The sequence below is a fragment of the Brienomyrus brachyistius genome, chromosome 4 (genome assembly GCF_023856365.1).
Source record: "Brienomyrus brachyistius isolate T26 chromosome 4, BBRACH_0.4, whole genome shotgun sequence".
Classification (NCBI taxonomy): domain Eukaryota; kingdom Metazoa; phylum Chordata; class Actinopteri; order Osteoglossiformes; family Mormyridae; genus Brienomyrus; species Brienomyrus brachyistius.
Window position 1 is genome coordinate 29,895,891 of NC_064536.1, and position 18,491 is coordinate 29,914,381.

The 18,491-nt window shown below is 44.3% G+C and overlaps 2 protein-coding genes across 28 annotated transcripts in view; one reads left to right on the top strand and one right to left on the bottom strand.

The window, feature by feature from the left end:
• LOC125740819 (CMRF35-like molecule 1) overlaps positions 1 to 18,491 on the top strand; it is a 243,944-nt gene that overhangs the window by 63,439 nt on the left and 162,014 nt on the right. The gene's annotated exons all lie outside the window — the stretch shown is intronic.
• The window catches only part of LOC125740818 (CMRF35-like molecule 1), a 133,458-nt gene continuing 121,428 nt past the window's right edge, over positions 6,462 to 18,491 (bottom strand). For both annotated transcript variants that reach the window (XM_049012483.1, XM_049012482.1), the window contains exons 2-11: positions 17,840 to 18,160; positions 16,400 to 16,711; positions 15,719 to 16,027; positions 11,572 to 11,596; positions 10,991 to 11,085; positions 10,815 to 10,861; positions 9,270 to 9,338; positions 8,539 to 8,598; positions 8,164 to 8,253; positions 6,462 to 7,927 (exon numbers count right to left, since the gene is read on the bottom strand). In XM_049012483.1, the coding sequence (XP_048868440.1) occupies positions 7,829 to 7,927; positions 8,164 to 8,253; positions 8,539 to 8,598; positions 9,270 to 9,338; positions 10,815 to 10,861; positions 10,991 to 11,085; positions 11,572 to 11,596; positions 15,719 to 16,027; positions 16,400 to 16,711; positions 17,840 to 18,160 (1,427 nt within the window). In that variant the 3' untranslated portion in view covers positions 6,462 to 7,828. The remainder of the gene's footprint in view (positions 7,928 to 8,163; positions 8,254 to 8,538; positions 8,599 to 9,269; positions 9,339 to 10,814; positions 10,862 to 10,990; positions 11,086 to 11,571; positions 11,597 to 15,718; positions 16,028 to 16,399; positions 16,712 to 17,839; positions 18,161 to 18,491) is intronic.

Consider the following 18,491-nt stretch of genomic DNA (forward strand, 5'->3'; position numbering starts at 1 on the left):
TTTGCTGCCCCCTGCTGGAGCTACTTCACTGTTTGCTATAGACAGTGGAATTAAAAACTTCCCTGTTACCATTATATCATATTTCAGTATAAAAGCTTTAGGTTTTTTCCAGAGAATGTTAGGCTCTTGTTTACTGATAAATGGAGTATTATTGAAAATGCAGACCACAGACAGTGTGACTCATCATACACAATGTTAATAAAAATGCTTTTCATTGCTCCTGCATGCTGCAGTGGTGTCTCAGTGTGTAACACGGACGCCTCATACTTTCAGGGGTTTGGGTTTGAATCCTGCCCCTGGCTGTCAGTGTGCTGTTTGTGTCCCTGGTTTGGGCCCCGTGCTTCCTGGGATGTGCCCCAGGCTGACTGTGACCCCAGCCTGGGCAAGAGGGTGAAAGATAGATGGATGATTTAAAAGCATTTAAAACCCATAAAAGGGAGGCAGTGAGGTTAAGGAGAGTCAGGAAGTGAGTGTCAGTCTCCACAGATCTGAGGTCAGTGAGACACACATAAGGCTCCTCTGATGCTCCTCCTCATCCTCTTCTTCACTGATGGGCCTCCAGGTGAGGATCACTTACTCTGGGACAGGCTCTCACTCTCTCTCACTCCACAGTTCAGTGTAGTTGAGATGAAGAGCCAGATAACTGACACATTTAAGCAAATTTTGGGTAATACATAAAACGTCCTGTATATTTATATTCTAATTGATCCTTGATGCCCACCAACCTGACCAGTATTCACAGCTGTAAGATGGATGGATGATCCCTGTTGTAAAATCATATTCTCTCAGTATTGCATAATCAGAAATAATATGAACAGAGAGGCAGTCATGCAGAACGATGGATGACGAGTGTCAGGTTTGTCACTTCCTGTGTGCAGCGTGCTGAGGTTACTTGTGGTTGACCGACTGATTTTAGAATTGATTGCAATCTTCTTTGTGTCCATTATGCGGCGACATTATATGATTCTTTTATTGTCATTGCAACAGAGTTTACAATACCTTCCCACATAGCAAATATCAATTAAAAACAGAAAAAGAGTAAACCGACAAATTAAACAAATTTTACGTGCTATTAAGAATATATTATGCAGATATGAAATGTGCAAGTATAATTGTGTGGTCATGTACATAAATAGAATGTATATTGTCGTAATCTAAATGGCAGCTGAAATATTGCACTCCGGGATATTGCACAATGGGGCCTGGGTTGCTGTTAGTGTAATGCAATGGATCTCAAACTCGGTCCTCGGACCGCACTTCCCTGCTTGTTTTCCTGCTATCCCTGCCCCACACACAAATCCCAGCTGTCTTTCAGCTTCTGATTGACTGAACACACCTGATCCAGGTAATCAGCAGTGTGTAGGGCAGTGATAGCTGGAAAACAAGCAGGGCAGTGGGTCCCGAGGACCAAGTTTGAGAACCACTGATGTAATAGATGTAGGATCACATGCACATATCACAGAGCTTAAATTCCAGGTGACCTGAGACAAGGCCTACCCTGGTACGAGAGGTACACATTGGCCTAGGCATCAAAGGGAGGTTAGTGACCCCACACACACACACACACACATACACACACCTGTCAGACACAATCGTTTTATCACATCACTCACTGTAAATTCGGAATGGGTGGGGCTGAGTTCCATCTGAGTGGGTCCCAGGACAACCCAGGCACACTGTTGTCACCAGTGGATTCTTTAGACTCGGGATGGGCAATCTTATCCAGAATGGGCAGCAGTGTATGCTGGTTTTCACTGCAGCTACCTAATTAGATTACTAATTAAAGGACTGATTGATGAACTGTTCTCACACTAGGGTTTGAACAGCCGACCTAAAGGTTACCCCAAAAACCTGCAGACATACCAGCCCTTTATGAATAAGATTGGTCACCCCTGCTTTAGACGTTTTATCACACTGGATTTCAAGCTAAGATGGGGAGTTTAAAAACAGTGGGTTAAAATGTCTACGAGGGGAAAAAGCGCCCTCTTGTGGTCTCTGTTAGACCAGGAAGAGCCGCTTTAGCTTCAAGCCTGAGAAAGTTCATCTCACACCAGGAGTCAAGAGGACGACACGATCTAAGGGAGGTTTGTAGTACAGGTGGCCCCTATCGAAATTACAATCATACCTGATTGACATTCTTGGGCGGTATGACAGTCTATAAGAAATAAAGCTGTGGATGGCTACACATTTTTTTAAAGCTTAATCCTGATAAAACTGCCCTCATATTAGTCAAGTCATTTTATTTGTAATGTACTGTTAAAACAACAAGTGGCTCACCAAAGTGCTTTACAACAATAAAAACGATATGCATAAAAGTGCGTGAAATTGTAAATATACACAAAAAACATAAATAGAATATGCTTAAATGTAATGAAATAAATTGCAATAAAACACACTGCACATTTGTCTAAAATGCCTCAGCCAATAATTGAGTTTATTAACCTCGACTTAAAACATTCAATGGTGGGGGCAGATCGCACATGGAGAGCGAGGTTGGGCCCGGCCACGGAGAAAGCACGGTCGCCTTTCCTCCTCAGATGGCTGGTTGGGATGGAGAGCAGCAGCTGATTGGACGATCCCAGGACTCTCGGTGGACAGTATGGATGTATGAGGTCACTGATATAGGATGGCGCTCCCCCATTCAGCGCTTTAAAAACAAACGGTAGCATTTTGCTGCCGATCAGTGTAACGATGCTAAAATAGGAGCGATGCGACAAATCTGACAAATTGGATTTTTCGTTTTGGTTAGTAGACGTGCGGCGGCATTTTGCACCAGCTGTAGACAAGTCAGCGCAAAAGTTTTAACCTGTTTATTCATGTACTGTTCAGGTACTCATCATCACCCCCCCCCCCCCCCCCCCCCGCCTATGTAACCATGTTGTTATTTTTGGTCCTGCTCTCACCTCTGAAGATCAAACGATCTGTCTAAGACAGCTTACCTTCATCTCTGCAGCATTAAACACCTGCATTCAGTACCAAGGACGCTGAAATGCTCCTTCATCCCATCATCTAGATCATGGAAATGCCCTATTCATTGGTCTCCCAGTTGAATCCATTACTCGAATCCAGTATATAAACTCTGTAGTCCGTGTGCTTACCCAAACTAAATGCTCAGCACACATCACCCCTGTCCTCCCCGACCTGCACTGGTTCCCACCATGGGCAGTTAGGCTTCTATGGTCACAGCCCCCAAGCTGTGGAGTTGAAGAATAACAGGCACGTGTAGGTTGTTGATACAAAAAAAAGGAAAATGCCAGAGGATCTGGCTGCAGAACATTGGGCAGCCTCCACTAGGAGGATCTCCACTGTGGGGCCTGCCACACCTGCCACGGTCCATTACAGCCCAGACAGGGGGCAACGCTGTTTATCCTGAATACTGTCGCTGAAAATGCAAATAATAGATATATTGCTATACTGTAAATGATTTAATTATGTTTTATCCTTAAACAGGGGCGGCATGGTGGTGCAGTGGTTAGCACTGTTGCCTCACGCCTCTGGGACCCGGGTTTGAGCCTCCGCCTGGGTTACATGTGTGTGGAGTTTGCATGTTCTCCCCATATTGTCGTGGGGTTTCTTCCAGGTACTCCAGTTTCCCCCCACAGTCCAAAGACATGCTGAGGCTAATTGGAGTTCGAGTTCTTCCCCGTAGGTGTGCATGTGTGCGTGAATGGAATGTGAGTGTGACCTGCATTGGGCTGCCCCCCCATCCTGGGTTGTTCCCTGCCTCATGCCCATTGCTTCTGGGATAGGCTCCGGACCCCCCGCGACCCAGTAGGATAAACGATTTGGAAAATGGATGGATGGATGAATGGATGGATGGATATCCTTAAACATAACTTTCTTGGAAATTCTGTCTTCACGTGACCCCAAGTTTTCAGGGTCCCTAGGTGGCTGCCTACCCTTTCCCTCCAGTAAGACCGCCCCTGACTAGAGACAGTGAGAGTGACAAGTGGTAGGTCAGCCCTCCCTGCAGTGTCAGTCTAAAGGCAGAGGTCACTGACACAGATTTTTACAGATAAAACACACTAAAGGCTGCTAATAGCAGCTCCAGCCAACTGCACACTAATCAGTCTCACTTTGATTACAGGTACAGATATGGAGGTACTGAAATATGTCTGTATTTCTGTAGACTTTGTCAATCCAGCATACATCATGTAGTTGGAATGATAGAATTATAACTTTTCTGTAAAGTGCTGCCACATAGTGGACATAGAAAAGACTGCAATCAATTCTAAAATCAGTCAGTCAGCCCAGAAGTCTTTACTCTGAGTATAACCTCTTAGCCGACATTAACCCATAGGAGATGCTCGCTCATCAGAGGCTCATACACAGTTAAGGGCGGAACTACGTGCTGTCAAATTGTAGTGAATTTATACATTGTCTTAGGATGTCTGCTGTTAGTCATTATAAACAGGAAGTGAAAAACAACCATCCAAGATTAAGTGATTCTCTCCCAGAGGCCCATCAGAGGATGAAGAGGAGCATCAGAGGAGTCTTACGTGTGTCTCACTGACCTCAGATCTGTGGAGACTGACACTCACTTCCTGACTCTCCTTAAACTCACTGCCTCCCTTTCATGAGTTTAAATGTTTTTAAATCATCCATCTTTCCCCCTTGCCCAGGATGGGGTCACAGTCAGCCTGGGGCACATCCCAGGAAGCATGGGGCCCAAACAGCACACTGACAGCCAGGGGCAGGATTCAAACCCAAACCCCTGAAAGTACGAGGCGTCCGTGTTACACACTGAGACACCACTGCAGCATGCATGAAAAGCATTTTTATTAACATTGTGTATGACGAGTCACACTGTCGGTGTTCTGCTTTTTAAATAATACTCCACTTATCAATAAACAAAAGTATAACTTCCTCTTAGAAAAAGATACTTTGCAAGTACTGAAACATACAGAGCTACTAAGTGACGAGTAAAAAAAAGGAAGGAAAAAATTATGACAAGATACATCTGGCAAAGTTTTGCAAGACAATGCAGATGTTTTGCAAGATAACGCAAAAGGGTTCATTATTTTTTACTTCCATCATTTTTTTTAACCTGCGCCCATGTCAAAGTTACTCCAGCAGGGGGCAGTGAAGTACATAAAGGAGCATAACATTAAAGCCAGAGCCCTTAGACGCACTAACTCCTCACCAATACATACTGCACATACACGGGAGAAAATCAGACACTGGCAAATACTTCCACAAAATACTGGATATTCTCATAATAAACATTTATATACAAATCAACTAGGATTGATAATATTTTTCCTTTTATATGAATGAAAACCAACAGAGCAGCAGAATAATACCTTGCATTTATATGTACAGGTCCTTCTCAAAAAATTTGCATATTGTGAAAAAGTTCATTATTTTCTGTAATGTACTGATAATCATTAGACTTTCATATATTTTAGATTCATTACACACAACTGAAGTAGTTCAACCCTTTTATTGTTTTAATATTGATGATTTTGAAATTAGCATATTTCATCCGACCAATAAAAGAAAAGTGTTTTTAATACCAAAAAAGTCAACCTTCAAATAATTATGTTCAGTTATGCACTCAATACTTGGTCGGGAATCCTTTTGCAGAAATGACTGCTTCAATGCGGCGTGGCATGGAGGCAATCAGCCTGTGGCACTGCTGAGGTGTTATGGAGGCCCAGGATGCTTCGATAGCGGCCTAAAGCTCATCCAGAGTGTTGGGTCTTGCGTCTCTCAACTTTCTCTTCACAATATCCCACAGATTCTCTATGGGGTTCAGGTCAGGAGAGTTGGCAGGCCAATTGAGCACAGTAATACCATGGTCAGTAAACCATTTACCAGTGGTTTTGGCACTGTGAGCAGGTGCCAGGTCGTGCTGAAAAATGAAATCTTCATCTCCATAAAGCTTTTCAGCAGATGGAAGCATGAAAGTGAATTTTGGGTTTTCATGAGCTGTATGCCAAAATCATCAATATTAAAACAATAAAAGGCTTGAACTACTTCAGTTGTGTGTAATGAATATAAAATATATGAAAGTCTAATGTTTATCAGTACATTACAGAAAATAATGAACTTTTTCACAATATGCTAATTTTTGGAGAAGGACCTGTATTTATCAGATGCTTCTGTCCAAAGTGAGGTACAAGTAAGTAAATAATTCCATGATTGTGGCTCAAATGCACGACAGCCATGAATGTCTGTTTCTCACTGGCTGATTCTTATTGTCACACTGTAATGTGACAGTGCTGCATGCCATGTAAATACAGCTCACATCACTGTAAGATTCTCCTCTCTGGTGATGATCCCTCCCCATCACTGGAGTATCTGCGTGTCCCTCACAGCTCTCATCCAGAGCAGCAGCTCCCCACATGTAGAGGAGCCTCTCTGTGTTGCTGCCCCCTACTGGATGAGGAATAACAGATAAGCATTAACATCAGTTTGGTTTCTGAGGTACTAACACCTTCCTTAGCATTTCAGGGAGTTTGGTGTGTTAATGTTACTGCTACAGGAACCGGAAATGAACCAGAGTGATAGATTAATGAGGGGAATCTCTTTAGTTCACTTTCATCTGGCTTAAGATTTTAAGATTTTAAAATGTCAGCATGTATGATGTTGGAATCGTGGCTGTATATGATGTCAAAGGAAATATACAGTCAGGACCATAAATATTTGGACAGAGACAAAGTTTTTCCATTTTTAAATTCTGTACATCACTACAATACATTTTAAAAGAAAGAAGTCAGATGCAGTTGAAGTGCAGACTTTCAGCTTTAATTATTTTTTCTACACAATCCCCTCCTTTCAGGGGCTCATAAGTAATTGGACAAATTAACATAACTGCAAATAAAATGTTCAATTCTAATACTAAGTTGAAAACCCTTTGCAGGCAATGACTGCCTGAAGTGTTGAACTCATGGACATGAGCAGACGCTGGGTTTCCTCCTTTTTAATGCTCTGCCAGGCCGTTACTGCAGCAGCATTCAGTTGCTGTTTGTTTGAGGGTCTTTCTGTCTGTAGTTTAGTCTTTAGCAAGTGACATGCATGCTCAATGGGGTTTAAATCAGGTGATTGACTTGGCCATTCAAAAATATTCTACTTATTTGCTATAATAAAGTCCTGGGGTGTTTTTGCTGTGTGTTTTGGGTCATTGTCCATCTGTATCATGAAACTCCGCCCAATCACTTTGGCTGGATTTGAGCAGACATGATGTCTCTGAACACCTCAGCATTCATTTGGCTGCTTCCATCCTGTGTCACATCATCAAGAAACACTAAAGACCCAGTGCCACTGGCAGCCATGAGCGCCCAAACCATCACACTGCCTCCATGTTTTACAGATGATGTGGTGTTCTTTGGATCATAAGCTGTTCCAGCCCTTCTCCATACTTTTTTCTTTCCATTCTGATACAGGTTGATCTTGGTTTCATTTGTCCAAAGAATGCTGTTCCAGAACTGTACTGGATTTTTTAGATGTTGTTTTGCAAAGACCAATCTAGCCTTTCTATTCTTAAGGCTCATGAGTGGCTTGCATCTTGCAGTGAACCCTCTGTATTTGCTTTCCTGCAGTCTTCTCTTTATGGTAGACTTGGATATTGACACACCTACTTCCTGGAGAGTGTTGTTCACTTGGTTGGCTGTTACGAAGGGGTTTCTCTTCACCATGGAAACGATTCTGCGATCATCCACTGCTGTTGTCGTCCGTGGACGTCCAGGCCTCTTTGCGTTGCTGAGTTCACCAATGCTTTCTTTCTTTCTCAGGATGTACCAAACTGTGGATTTTGCCACTGCTAATGTTGTGGCAATTTCTCAAATAGTTATTTTCTGTTTTCGCAGCCTAAGGATGGCCTGTTTCACCTGCATACCGAATTCCTTTGACCGCATGTTGTATGTTCATACCTCAATCTTCCAAATGCAAACAAGACACCGCAAATCAACTCCAGGCCTTTTATCTGCTTAATGGATAATGAAAGAATGAAAGAATTGACCACACCTGTCCATGAAATAGCTTTTAAGTGAATTGTCCAATTACTTATGCCCCCTTTAAAAAGAGGGTGGCACATGTTAACGAGCTGAAACTCCTAAGTTAGTGTTCAAATATGTATGGTCCTGACTATATGACATGTTTGCAGCATCAGACAGGCTAAATGTATCACAGCTCATGTTACAGCAGATTGTCCAAACTCACCTCTCTGTGCTTCAGGGCGACTGAGCTGTAGATCACGTCGCTGGCTGGGGTTACAGCAGGACAGTGTGAAGAACATCTAGAGGACACCTGCTGAGAGTATTTAGCTGGTTACAGTGGAGGTACAAGACCAACCATTGTACTGAAACCACAAATCCATGAACTCCCAAACCTCCCATGTGAATCACTATGAAATATCAGGGGTATCATGGTACTTCTTGGTACACTACAGCTAATTCTCATACACATGGATCTGAGAGATCAGCTGAGGTGTAGATGTACCTGCCCAGTCAGTGCATTATTCATATACGTGTCACTCTCAGTGTGATACTGGTCCTATGCCTGAACCAAACCCTGATTTACATGAAACCATCTTACCTCTGGGTCTCGCAGGACAATGGAGCTGTAGGTGACATCAGCACCAGGCTCCTCAGAGGCCTGAGAGAGGAACATTATGACCATGTATCTCTACAGAACCACCTGTCCATTCTCTAACTGACAGCAATGGAATGTCATTGTTGGTGAATTTGGTGATAATCTGACGCATAATTTAATGATTTGTATCTTTACCAATATTGTCCATCCATCCATCCATTTTCGAAACCGCTTATCCTACTGGGTCGCTGGGGGTCCAGAGTCTATCCCGGAAGCAATGGGCACAAGGCAGGGAAGAATCCAGGATGGGGGGCCAGCCCATCGCAGGGCACACTCACACACCATTCACTCACACATGCACAACTACGGGCAATTTAGCAAGTCCAATTGGCCTCAGCATGTTTTTGGACTGTGGGGGGAAACCGGAGTACCCGGAGGAAACCCCACGATGACATGGGGAGAACATGCAAACTCCACACACGTGACGCAGGTGGAGACTCGAACCCGGGTCCCAGAGGTGTGAGGCAACAGTGCTAACCACTGCACCACCACTGCTGCCCCCCAATATTGTCCAATATGATTTAATTTTTATTTCTATTTAGAAAACTCTTTAACCACAATGTAACACCTGGTTTATGAAGCTGTATTACATAAAATAATATGACTTTTTTACATATAGATAAACAGACTACTCTCACAAGTCTCGCTGTATATATTTTATTCCTGCACTTTACCTGCCCTGGGGGGGCTCCCTCGATGATGCCACTTCTGTCAGTTACTGTATATTCATGGTTTGGGTTCAGCTAGAACAAAGTCACAGCACAGCGTTCAAACAATCACTCCTCAAGTCAGTTTCACATCATATTCCTATACAAAAATAAACGTTTTAATGAGTCACTGAAATAAAGGATTCACCTTACTTGTTACTTAAATAATGTTGATGCAATGTAAATGTATTAGTTTTTATGCATTAATCTTTGAATAATACTATTGAATCATGCACAGTAGTTCCACACAACTAGAACGAGTATTCTGAAAATTAAACCTTCTTTTAAAGTCCACGCATTCACTTTGTGTTCTGAGAACAGAATATAGTTGAGTTAATCTCACAAAATTTTCTCATGTCTAATCAAACCAACTTAATCACTTTCATTCAACTTAAATTAGGTAAATAACCAGTTGCAGAACAACTGTAGACTGAAAAAAATAAAATGCTGGAAATGTTGAAGCACTTAAAATATTAGAAGTAATGGATCACATGAAATATTTGAAGTTGCCTCAATGTAAGTAATTTATTCAGTTTAGCCTGAACCATAAAGATAAATTAGAAGGTTACGTTGGAATGTGAAGAAACACACTGAACTAACAAAAGCTTTGTTTTAGTTTTTCAGGGTCCACTGGGCTCTGGGGCAAAAATGGACCATGTCCTCCTCTCTAAATTCACACCTAGGCCTTGCCTATGCCAGTTACAGTTGCTGAAATTTAAGTAGCTTCCAAATATCGTACCCATCATGCACTGCAGTAGTCAGCAGATTCCACAAACATGCTATTTTTTGTTAAATACATGCCTCAACAATATAGTTTAACTACAAAACATTACAAACGAGTACATTTCAAAACTGTTTTAAGTATTGTACCAAATATTTTTTGCATTATGACTCCCACCATAATGAGATTCTATATATAAAAATGAGATATAAAGGTCACATGTCAGATATTTGCATGATATGTATGGCATCAGCACCATAATCTTGCCCGACATTCCAGGGAACCCTGATATATAACCTAACAGCACTGGTTAGTTTTACCTACTATCATGAAGAAGACTTTGCCAAATACCGACCTTACAAAATGTTCTGTTCATGATCAAATTTGAGCAGCTAAGGATGCTCATGAAATATTGATCTAACACAGGAGATACATTTGGTGAGATTATTTCAACTATACTATGTTGTTAGAACACAAAGTGAATGCATCAACTTAAACAGAGAGTTTTATCTTCAGAAAACTCATTCCAGTTGTGGGGAACCACTGTCCCTGATTCATTCAGTTCATTCAAAGTAACTTTTTCAGTGTAGCCAGTCCACTCAAATTGAACATCATGCCAGGTACAATTTAACAACTGAAAAAATGTGATTGTTTCTGATTCTAACATTTTAAAGAAGGATAAAGTGGGCTAACAATTGTCCAACTCGGGGCTCAAAACCCTTCCAAAACTTGTCGCGACCCACAGGCTGAGAAACACTCTTCTGGACTTTCCGTATTAAATATGAACTTACTGTCAATTCTGTCCTTCCCGGATTTTGTCTCTTGGCCATTTTTTTCTCTACAAGAAAGAAATGAGGAAAAAAGCCACAGAAAATTATTCTGCTCACAGCAGTGTCTGTAAAACAGTGTCTGTAACTCTGCAAAAATTCAGGTCACTTACACACCGTCTGCATCAGCAGATACTCACTGTGTTTGTCCCACACTTTCCATGTGATGATGATGATGACCAACAGCAGCACCAATGAGCCCAGTCCTACATACAGAACCAGCTGGACCAAGGAGCTGAATAAGAGGATGGATGTGAACATTAAAGTCTTACATGCTTTGTAGCAACACAGTGCAGCCACATCTGTACTATTACACAGGATCCATGTGAGGAACAGGATGCTTTAATAATACTGTAGAACATGAGAATAGATAGAGATTGTTAACTGCCAGCTTTACAATGATTATTTCATAACATGTTATACTGTTTTGTAAAATCCATCTATCCATCTTCCAAGAGGCCTGCAGTCTATCCCCAGCAGCACAGGGCACAAGGCAGGGGCTCACCCTGGATGGGATACCATCTCAAGTTTATTATAGTTACATGTAAGAATAAAATGAAAAGCAATATCCTGATTCTCATAATTATAATGGCAGTTTCCCACGTAAATGCTGCTAGCTGGACCCCCACACTGCTGTAAATGCTGCTAGCTGGACCCCCACACTGCTGTAAATGCTGCTAGCTGGACCCCCACACTGCTGTAAATGCTGATGTATGCTTACCTCAGTTTTTCATTATTCCCTCCATCTTAATGTACCAGAAAACATCAGCATTGGAAAGAAGAAAAATGATTGTTAATTTAAACATAGAAAACCCTGGTCTGTAAGTCATTGAAGAAAAGGTAATTTATAACACTGATATAAGAATTACGGAAAATATTTCATAGAGCGGCTGGCTGGATACAGAATAACAAATTAGTATTATGATCAAAGTGTTCATATCATAGGGAACTGGCAGTGAATTGGTGATATTAATTATTTTATTATTATATCATAATATACTTATTGCACCTCTCCTGGAGCTGACACCTTATTGTGGTGGAGGGGTTTGCATGTTCCAGTGATCTCAGGAGCTATGCTGTCTGGGGCTTTATGCCCCTGGTAGGGTCACCCAAGGCAAACAGGTCCTGGGTGAGGAACTAGACGAAGTGCGGCTCAGTAGACCCCTTGTGAAGAGAACAAATTTAGATCTACGTTTTCCCTTGCCCGGACGCGGGTCACCAGGGCCCCCTCCTGGGGCCAGGCCTGGGGGTGGGGCTCGATGGCGAGCACCCGGTGGTCAGGCCTATACCCATGGGGCCTGGTCGGGCACAGCCCGAACAAGGCACGTGGGTCCCCCCTCCAATGGGCTCACCACCTATGGGAGGGGTCATAGGGGTCGGGTGCGATGTGATCTGGGCGGCGGCCAAAGGCAGGGACCTTGGCGGTCTGATCCTCGGCTGCAGAAGCTAGCTCTAGCGACATGGAATGTCACCTCTCTGATGGGGAAGGAGCCTGAGCTGGTGCGTGAGGTTGTGAAGTTCCGGCTAGATATAGTCGGACTCACCTCGACGCACGGCTTGGGCTCTGGAACCAGTCTCCTTGAGGGGGGTTGGACCCTTTTCCACTCTGGAGTTGCCCACGGGGAGAGGCGCCGAGCGGGCGTGGGCATACTTATTGCCCCCAGGCTGGGTGCCTGTACATTGGGGTTTATCGCAGTGGACGAGAGGGTAGCCTCCCTTCACTTTTGGGTGGGGGGACAGGTCCTGACTGTTGTTTGCACTTATGCGCCAAACGGCAGTTCAGAATACCCAGCCTTTTTAGAGTCCTTGGAAGGGGTGTTGGAGAGCACTCCTCCTGGGGACTCTCTTGTTCTGCTGGGGGACTTCAATGCTCACGCGGGCAATGACAATGAGACCTGGAGGGGCGTGATTGGGAGGAACGGCCCCCCGATCTGAACCCGAGCGGTGTTTTGTTATTGGACTTCTGTGCTCGTCACGGATTGTCCATAATGAACACCATGTTCAAGCATAAGGGTGTCCATATGTGCACTTGGCACCAGGACACCCTAGGCCGCAGTTCGATGATCGACTTTGTAGTCGATCCAGGCCTGGCAGGCCCAAGCGTTTAGTGAGGGTCTGCTGGGAACGTCCCGAGGCCGGGGACATTGAGTCCGAATGGGCCATGTTCCGTGCCTCCATTGTGGAGGCAGCTGACTGGAGCTGCGACCGTAAGGTCGTCGGTGCCTGTCATGGCGGCAATCCCCAAACCCGCTGGTGGACACCGGTGGTAAGGGATGCCGTCAAGCTGAAGGAGTCCTATCGGGCCTTTTTGGCCTGTGGGACTCCAGACCCAGCTGACAGCTACCGGCAGGCCAAGCGGGATGCGGCTTTGGTGGTTGCTGAGGCGAAAACTCGGGTGTGGGAGGAGTTTGGCGAGACCATGGAGAACGACTTCCGGACGGCTTCGAGGAGATTCTGGTCCACCATCCGGCGGCTCAGGGCGGGAAAGCGGTGCAGCATCAAAACTATTTATGGTGGGGATGGGGCGCTGCTGACCTTAACTCGGGACGTTTTAGGTCAGTGGAAGGAATACTTCGAAGACCTCCTCAATCCCACCGCCACGCCTTCCGATATGGAAGCAGAGTGTGGGGACTTGGGGGTGGACTCGCCTATTTCTGGGGTGGAGGTCGCTGAGGTGGTCAAAAAGCTCCTCGGTGGCCGAGCCCCGGGGGTAGATGAGATTCGCCGGGAGTTCTTCAAGCCTCTGGATGCTGTGGGGCTTGGTTCTTGTTGGGTCTTGGTTGACATGCATCTGCAGCATCGCGTGGACATCGGGGGATGTGCCTCTGGACTGGCAGACCGGGGTGGTGGTCCCCGTCTTTAAGAAGGGGAACCGGAGGGTGTGCTCCAACTACAGGGGGATCACACTCCTCAGTCTCCCTGGCAAGGTCTATTTGGGGGTCCTGGAGAGGAGGGTCCGCCGTATTGTCGAACCTCGGATTCAGGAGGAGCAGTGTGGTTTTCGCCCTGGCCGTGAAACAGTGGACCAGCTCTATACTCTCAGCAGGGTTTTGGAGGGTTCATGGTAGTTTGCCAGACCAGTCTACATGTGTTTTGTGGACTTGGAGAAGGAATTCGACCGTGTCCCTCGGGGAGTCCTGTGGGGAGTGCTCCGAGAGTATGGGGTACCGGGCTTCCTTTTAAGGGCGGTTCGGTCCCTGTATGACCAGTGCCAGAGTTTGGTCCGCATGGGCAGCAATAAGTCGGACTCGTTTCTGGTGAGGGTTGGACTCCGTCAAGGCAGCCCTTTGTCACCGATTCTGTTCATAGCTTTTATGGACAGAATTTCTAGGCGCAGCCAGGGCATTGAGGGTGTCTGGTTCGGTGACCTCAGGATTAGGTCTCTGATTTTTGCAGATGATGTGGTTCTGTTGGCCACATCGGACCGTGACCTTCAGTTCTCACTGGAGCAGTTCGCAGCCGAATGTGAAGCGGCTGGGATGAGAATTAGCACATCCAAATCCGAGACCATGGTTCTCAGCCGGAAAAGGGTAGAATGCTCTCTCCGGGTTGGGGATGGGATCCTCCCCCAAGTGGAGGAGTTTAAGTATCTCGGTATCTTGTTCACGAGTGGGGGAACGATGGAACGGGAGATCGACAGGCGGATCGGTGCGGCGTCAGGAGTCATGAGGGCGCTACATCGGTCTGTCATGGTGAAGAGAGAGCTGAGCCAAAAGGCGAAGCTCTCGATTTACCAGTCGATCTACGTTCCTACCCTCACCTATGGTCATGAGCTATGGGTAGTGACCGAAAGAACGAGATCGTGGGTGAGAGGCCGAAATGAGTTTCCTCAGCAGGGTGGCTGGGCTCTCCCTTAAAGATAGGGTGAGGAGCTCAGTCATTCGGGAGGGACTCAGAGTAGAGCCGCTGCTCCTCCGCATCGAGAGGAGCCAGATGAGGTGGCTCGGGCATCTGATTAGGATACCTCCGGGACGCCTCCCTGGGAGGTGTTCCGGGCATGTACTACTGGGAGGAGACCCCGGGGAAGACCCAGGACACGCTGGAGAGACTATGTCTCTCGGCTGGCCTGGGAACGCCTCGGGATCCCCCCAGAGGGGCTGGATGAAGTGGCCGGGGAGAGGGAAGTCTGGGCCTCCCTGTTGAGACTGCTGCCCCCGAGAACCGACCCCGGATTAAGTGGAAGATGATGGATGGATGGATGGATGGATACTCATTGCAGCACAGAGTATAACTGTAACACTGGCCTCTGCTGCGATTTAGAACCACCTACAGACACATCAGCCAGTCTGCACAGCTTCTGTGACAATTTTGGATTTGGATTCATATGCATAACAAACAGTTTTAATAAGAAAACTAATGTCTGTCTGTGGCAAAACCCTGTGAAATGTGTCTCATTATACAGACACATCCTGACCTATAAGCTGCTGATTCCTTAGGGCTCAGTACAGCTCCAGGTGTAACAAACAGATCGGACACTTGTGTATTTGCACCTGAGCAGGACCTGATAGCATGGAATTCTGCCTCCAGCTTTGTGTCAGGGATCTGGGCAGGAATGAATTACATACTAACAGCAGGATTAGATTATATACAATGTATAGAGCAGAAGCCAGATTCAAACAACTAAACATGGAGGTGTGAAGCAACAGCACCACCTACTGAGCCACTGTGCCACTAGCACAGAACCAATAATCCCAACTCAGTTCAGCAAAAGTTATCAATAGGGGAGTTTAAAGACACACAGCCCCCCACGCACATTATCCCTATAAAAAGCATAAACCCCCTTCATGGGTGAAACTGCCTCATTTGCTGTTTGGCTATTTGTATTGAAGCACAAATTATTCACAGCCAGATTTATATCAATTACTTACATTCAGTCATGCTTATTGGGTTGACAGTAATATGAACTGGGATCTGCAAGCCTCCAGCATCACACCAGTACCAGCCAGTGTCCTTCCTCTCCAGTCTTCTCATTGTCACACTGAAGACTCTGTTTACTCTGTCATCCCTGATCAGGACAGGCCTCCCATCCAAACTCACAGATCTCTCTGGTGCGCAGGAGCCCCCGATCTTACACCACAACTTCAGACTGTCACTGTTTCCATAGCGACACTGAACACTGACACTGTCTCCTTCCACACCCGCCACCTCCTGTTTGTCAACTGAAAGCCTTTGGGAACCTGAACATGCAAATTAGGGAAAAATAAAATACTGTGTTATCTACACAGCTGCAAGATGTTCAGGCATATGACCCAGTTACAACATGCTTATTTTAATGTTCATCCATACTTTTCATATGCATCAAATCCTGAGCAAAACATATTACTAATGTTATTTATCCCCTAAAGTAGCCCATTTAAACTGAGACCGTTACGTCTCCCAGGTCGCATTTATGTTACTGAGCAAAACTAAGACTTGGTACTCGTTATTGTAGATTAGGTTTAAAAATGCTCAAATGCCTTTTCTTCTATTGCTTTTGTAAATGTCCTTCCTTTCTGGGTGAATGACATGTTACATCTTATTGGCTACAGTCTGCAGTACAAACATCTTACCAACAGTGACTGAGAGGGAAACCTGATCTCCAAGATCTGAGGCTTCACTGATCTCCACACGACACCAGTAGATGTCAGAGTCCCCGTCTGTCAGATTGTTGATGGTCACAGTGAAGACTCGCTGGTCAGGATCATCTCTGACTGACACTTTACCCTCCTGTGGAGAGTCAGTGTGTACTATGGGAGTACATGAACTCCATTCTCTCCCTCTGCACCAGTATTTCACATGAGTTTTATATCTGTCCTCATAGAAACATGGGATGGTGACAGATCCTCCTCTCTGTACACGCACCCATTTCACTGTGGACACACCTGCAGGGACAGTATAAAAATTACCAGGCTGATTAACTCTCACTCCCTCTTATACCATTTATATCATATTATAATGAAGTGAATAATAAGCTAAATTTCACCAAACTTCAATTCTCCTGATTGCGGTGATTGGAATTTACCATTGAATGCGAACTGTAAATTGGAAATGGTAATTGGTAATGGAACTTAGTGCATACGATGTTGGGTTTATTGTACCAGGGGAAATTTTCCCTGCTTCGACGATACTGTAAAAAGGAAAACGCAATACTGAATGGGGAAATAAGCTGGTGCACAAACGAAACATTTATCCGCTAATTCGCTGTGTAGCTTCAGCCCCGCTATCCTGTTAGCATAAGCCCCGTTTTAATGTAACTTTTTTTGTAATTACCAGCTAAATATGGCGGGTGAGGGAGACGCACTCTGACCTGGTCTGTGACTTTTTCTGGATAAGAACTTTGAAACAGAATGTAACTTAGGCATTGATATTCTCTCTCAGTTCTGCAGGTATAATATGGTTCATCTTTTGTTATTTCTTTTTGTTAATGTTGAGCCGTTTGTAAATGTGTGTTAAAGATACCTGTGATACAAGGAAGCTGCTGTGAGGTTTATTTAGTTTTTTTTATTCCGTGCATAAAAATTGTATTTATCGCACTAAATCCACTATACGGTCAGAGAGATATTTTTGTTTGGAGAATTGTATATTTCTGATTGTTGTTTTTGTTTGTATATTGTAATTGTAATGTAATTGTAATGGTTTCTCAGTCTGTGAGAGGCGTCCACAGCGGAGATAACACTGAAGTAGAATGCAAGTCAGACATTGACATTCAATCAATCAAAAATAAAACACTGTAATAAAAGATTAACTGCTGATTTAGTTCCATAATTAGCACAGAAAGACCATTTCTGGTTTTGATGTATATAAATTTATATTTATAATATAAACATCAATAACGGACAGCCAAGTTTATGCTCTTTTATAGGCTTTTTATATTTTGGTAATTGGTACTTGTTATTTAAAGTAAGATTCTTTATTGTCATTGCAGATTGTAAAATAAAAATAGAATTTATGCTTATTAGATATATATGCATGAAAATAGTGTAATCAGATGTTTTGTGCAGACATCTTACCGTCAGTCACTGAGAGGGTAACCTGGTCTCCAACATCTGAATCTCCACTGATCCTCACACCACACCAGAAGTAACCAGAGTCCCCAGTTGTCAGATTTTTGATGGTCACGGTGAAAACTTGTTGATCAGGATCATCTGTTACTGACACTTTACCCTCCTGTGGAGAATCAGTGTGTACTATGGGAGTACATGTATCCATATTATTCCCTCTGCACCAGTATTTCAGATGTGTTTTATGTCTGTCATCATAGAAACATGGGATGGTGACAGATCCTCCACTCAGTACTGACACCCTGCTCACTGTGGACACACTGTCAGCACCTGCAGGAAACAACCATCTAAATTTACAATTTTGAACATCACAGTACCGCTGATCTTTAATACACTATAAATTCAGTTTGTGCAATACTTTAATCAGGCATCTCAGAAAGAACTAGAAGAGTGTATTTCCTGATCATGTGAGTGTGATTGCCCTGCAGCAAAAAATTAAAGAATGACAAAAAGATGAGAGGAGACCTATTCAGCCTGCAGTGAGGAGTCACTGACTTGGCCTCAGGCTGCAGATGCAGTTTGGTGGCTGTGGCATGTTCAGTGTCTGAGTGGTAAAAGCCTCTGAAAAAATAACGGGAGTCAATAGGAGGATGGAGGTATT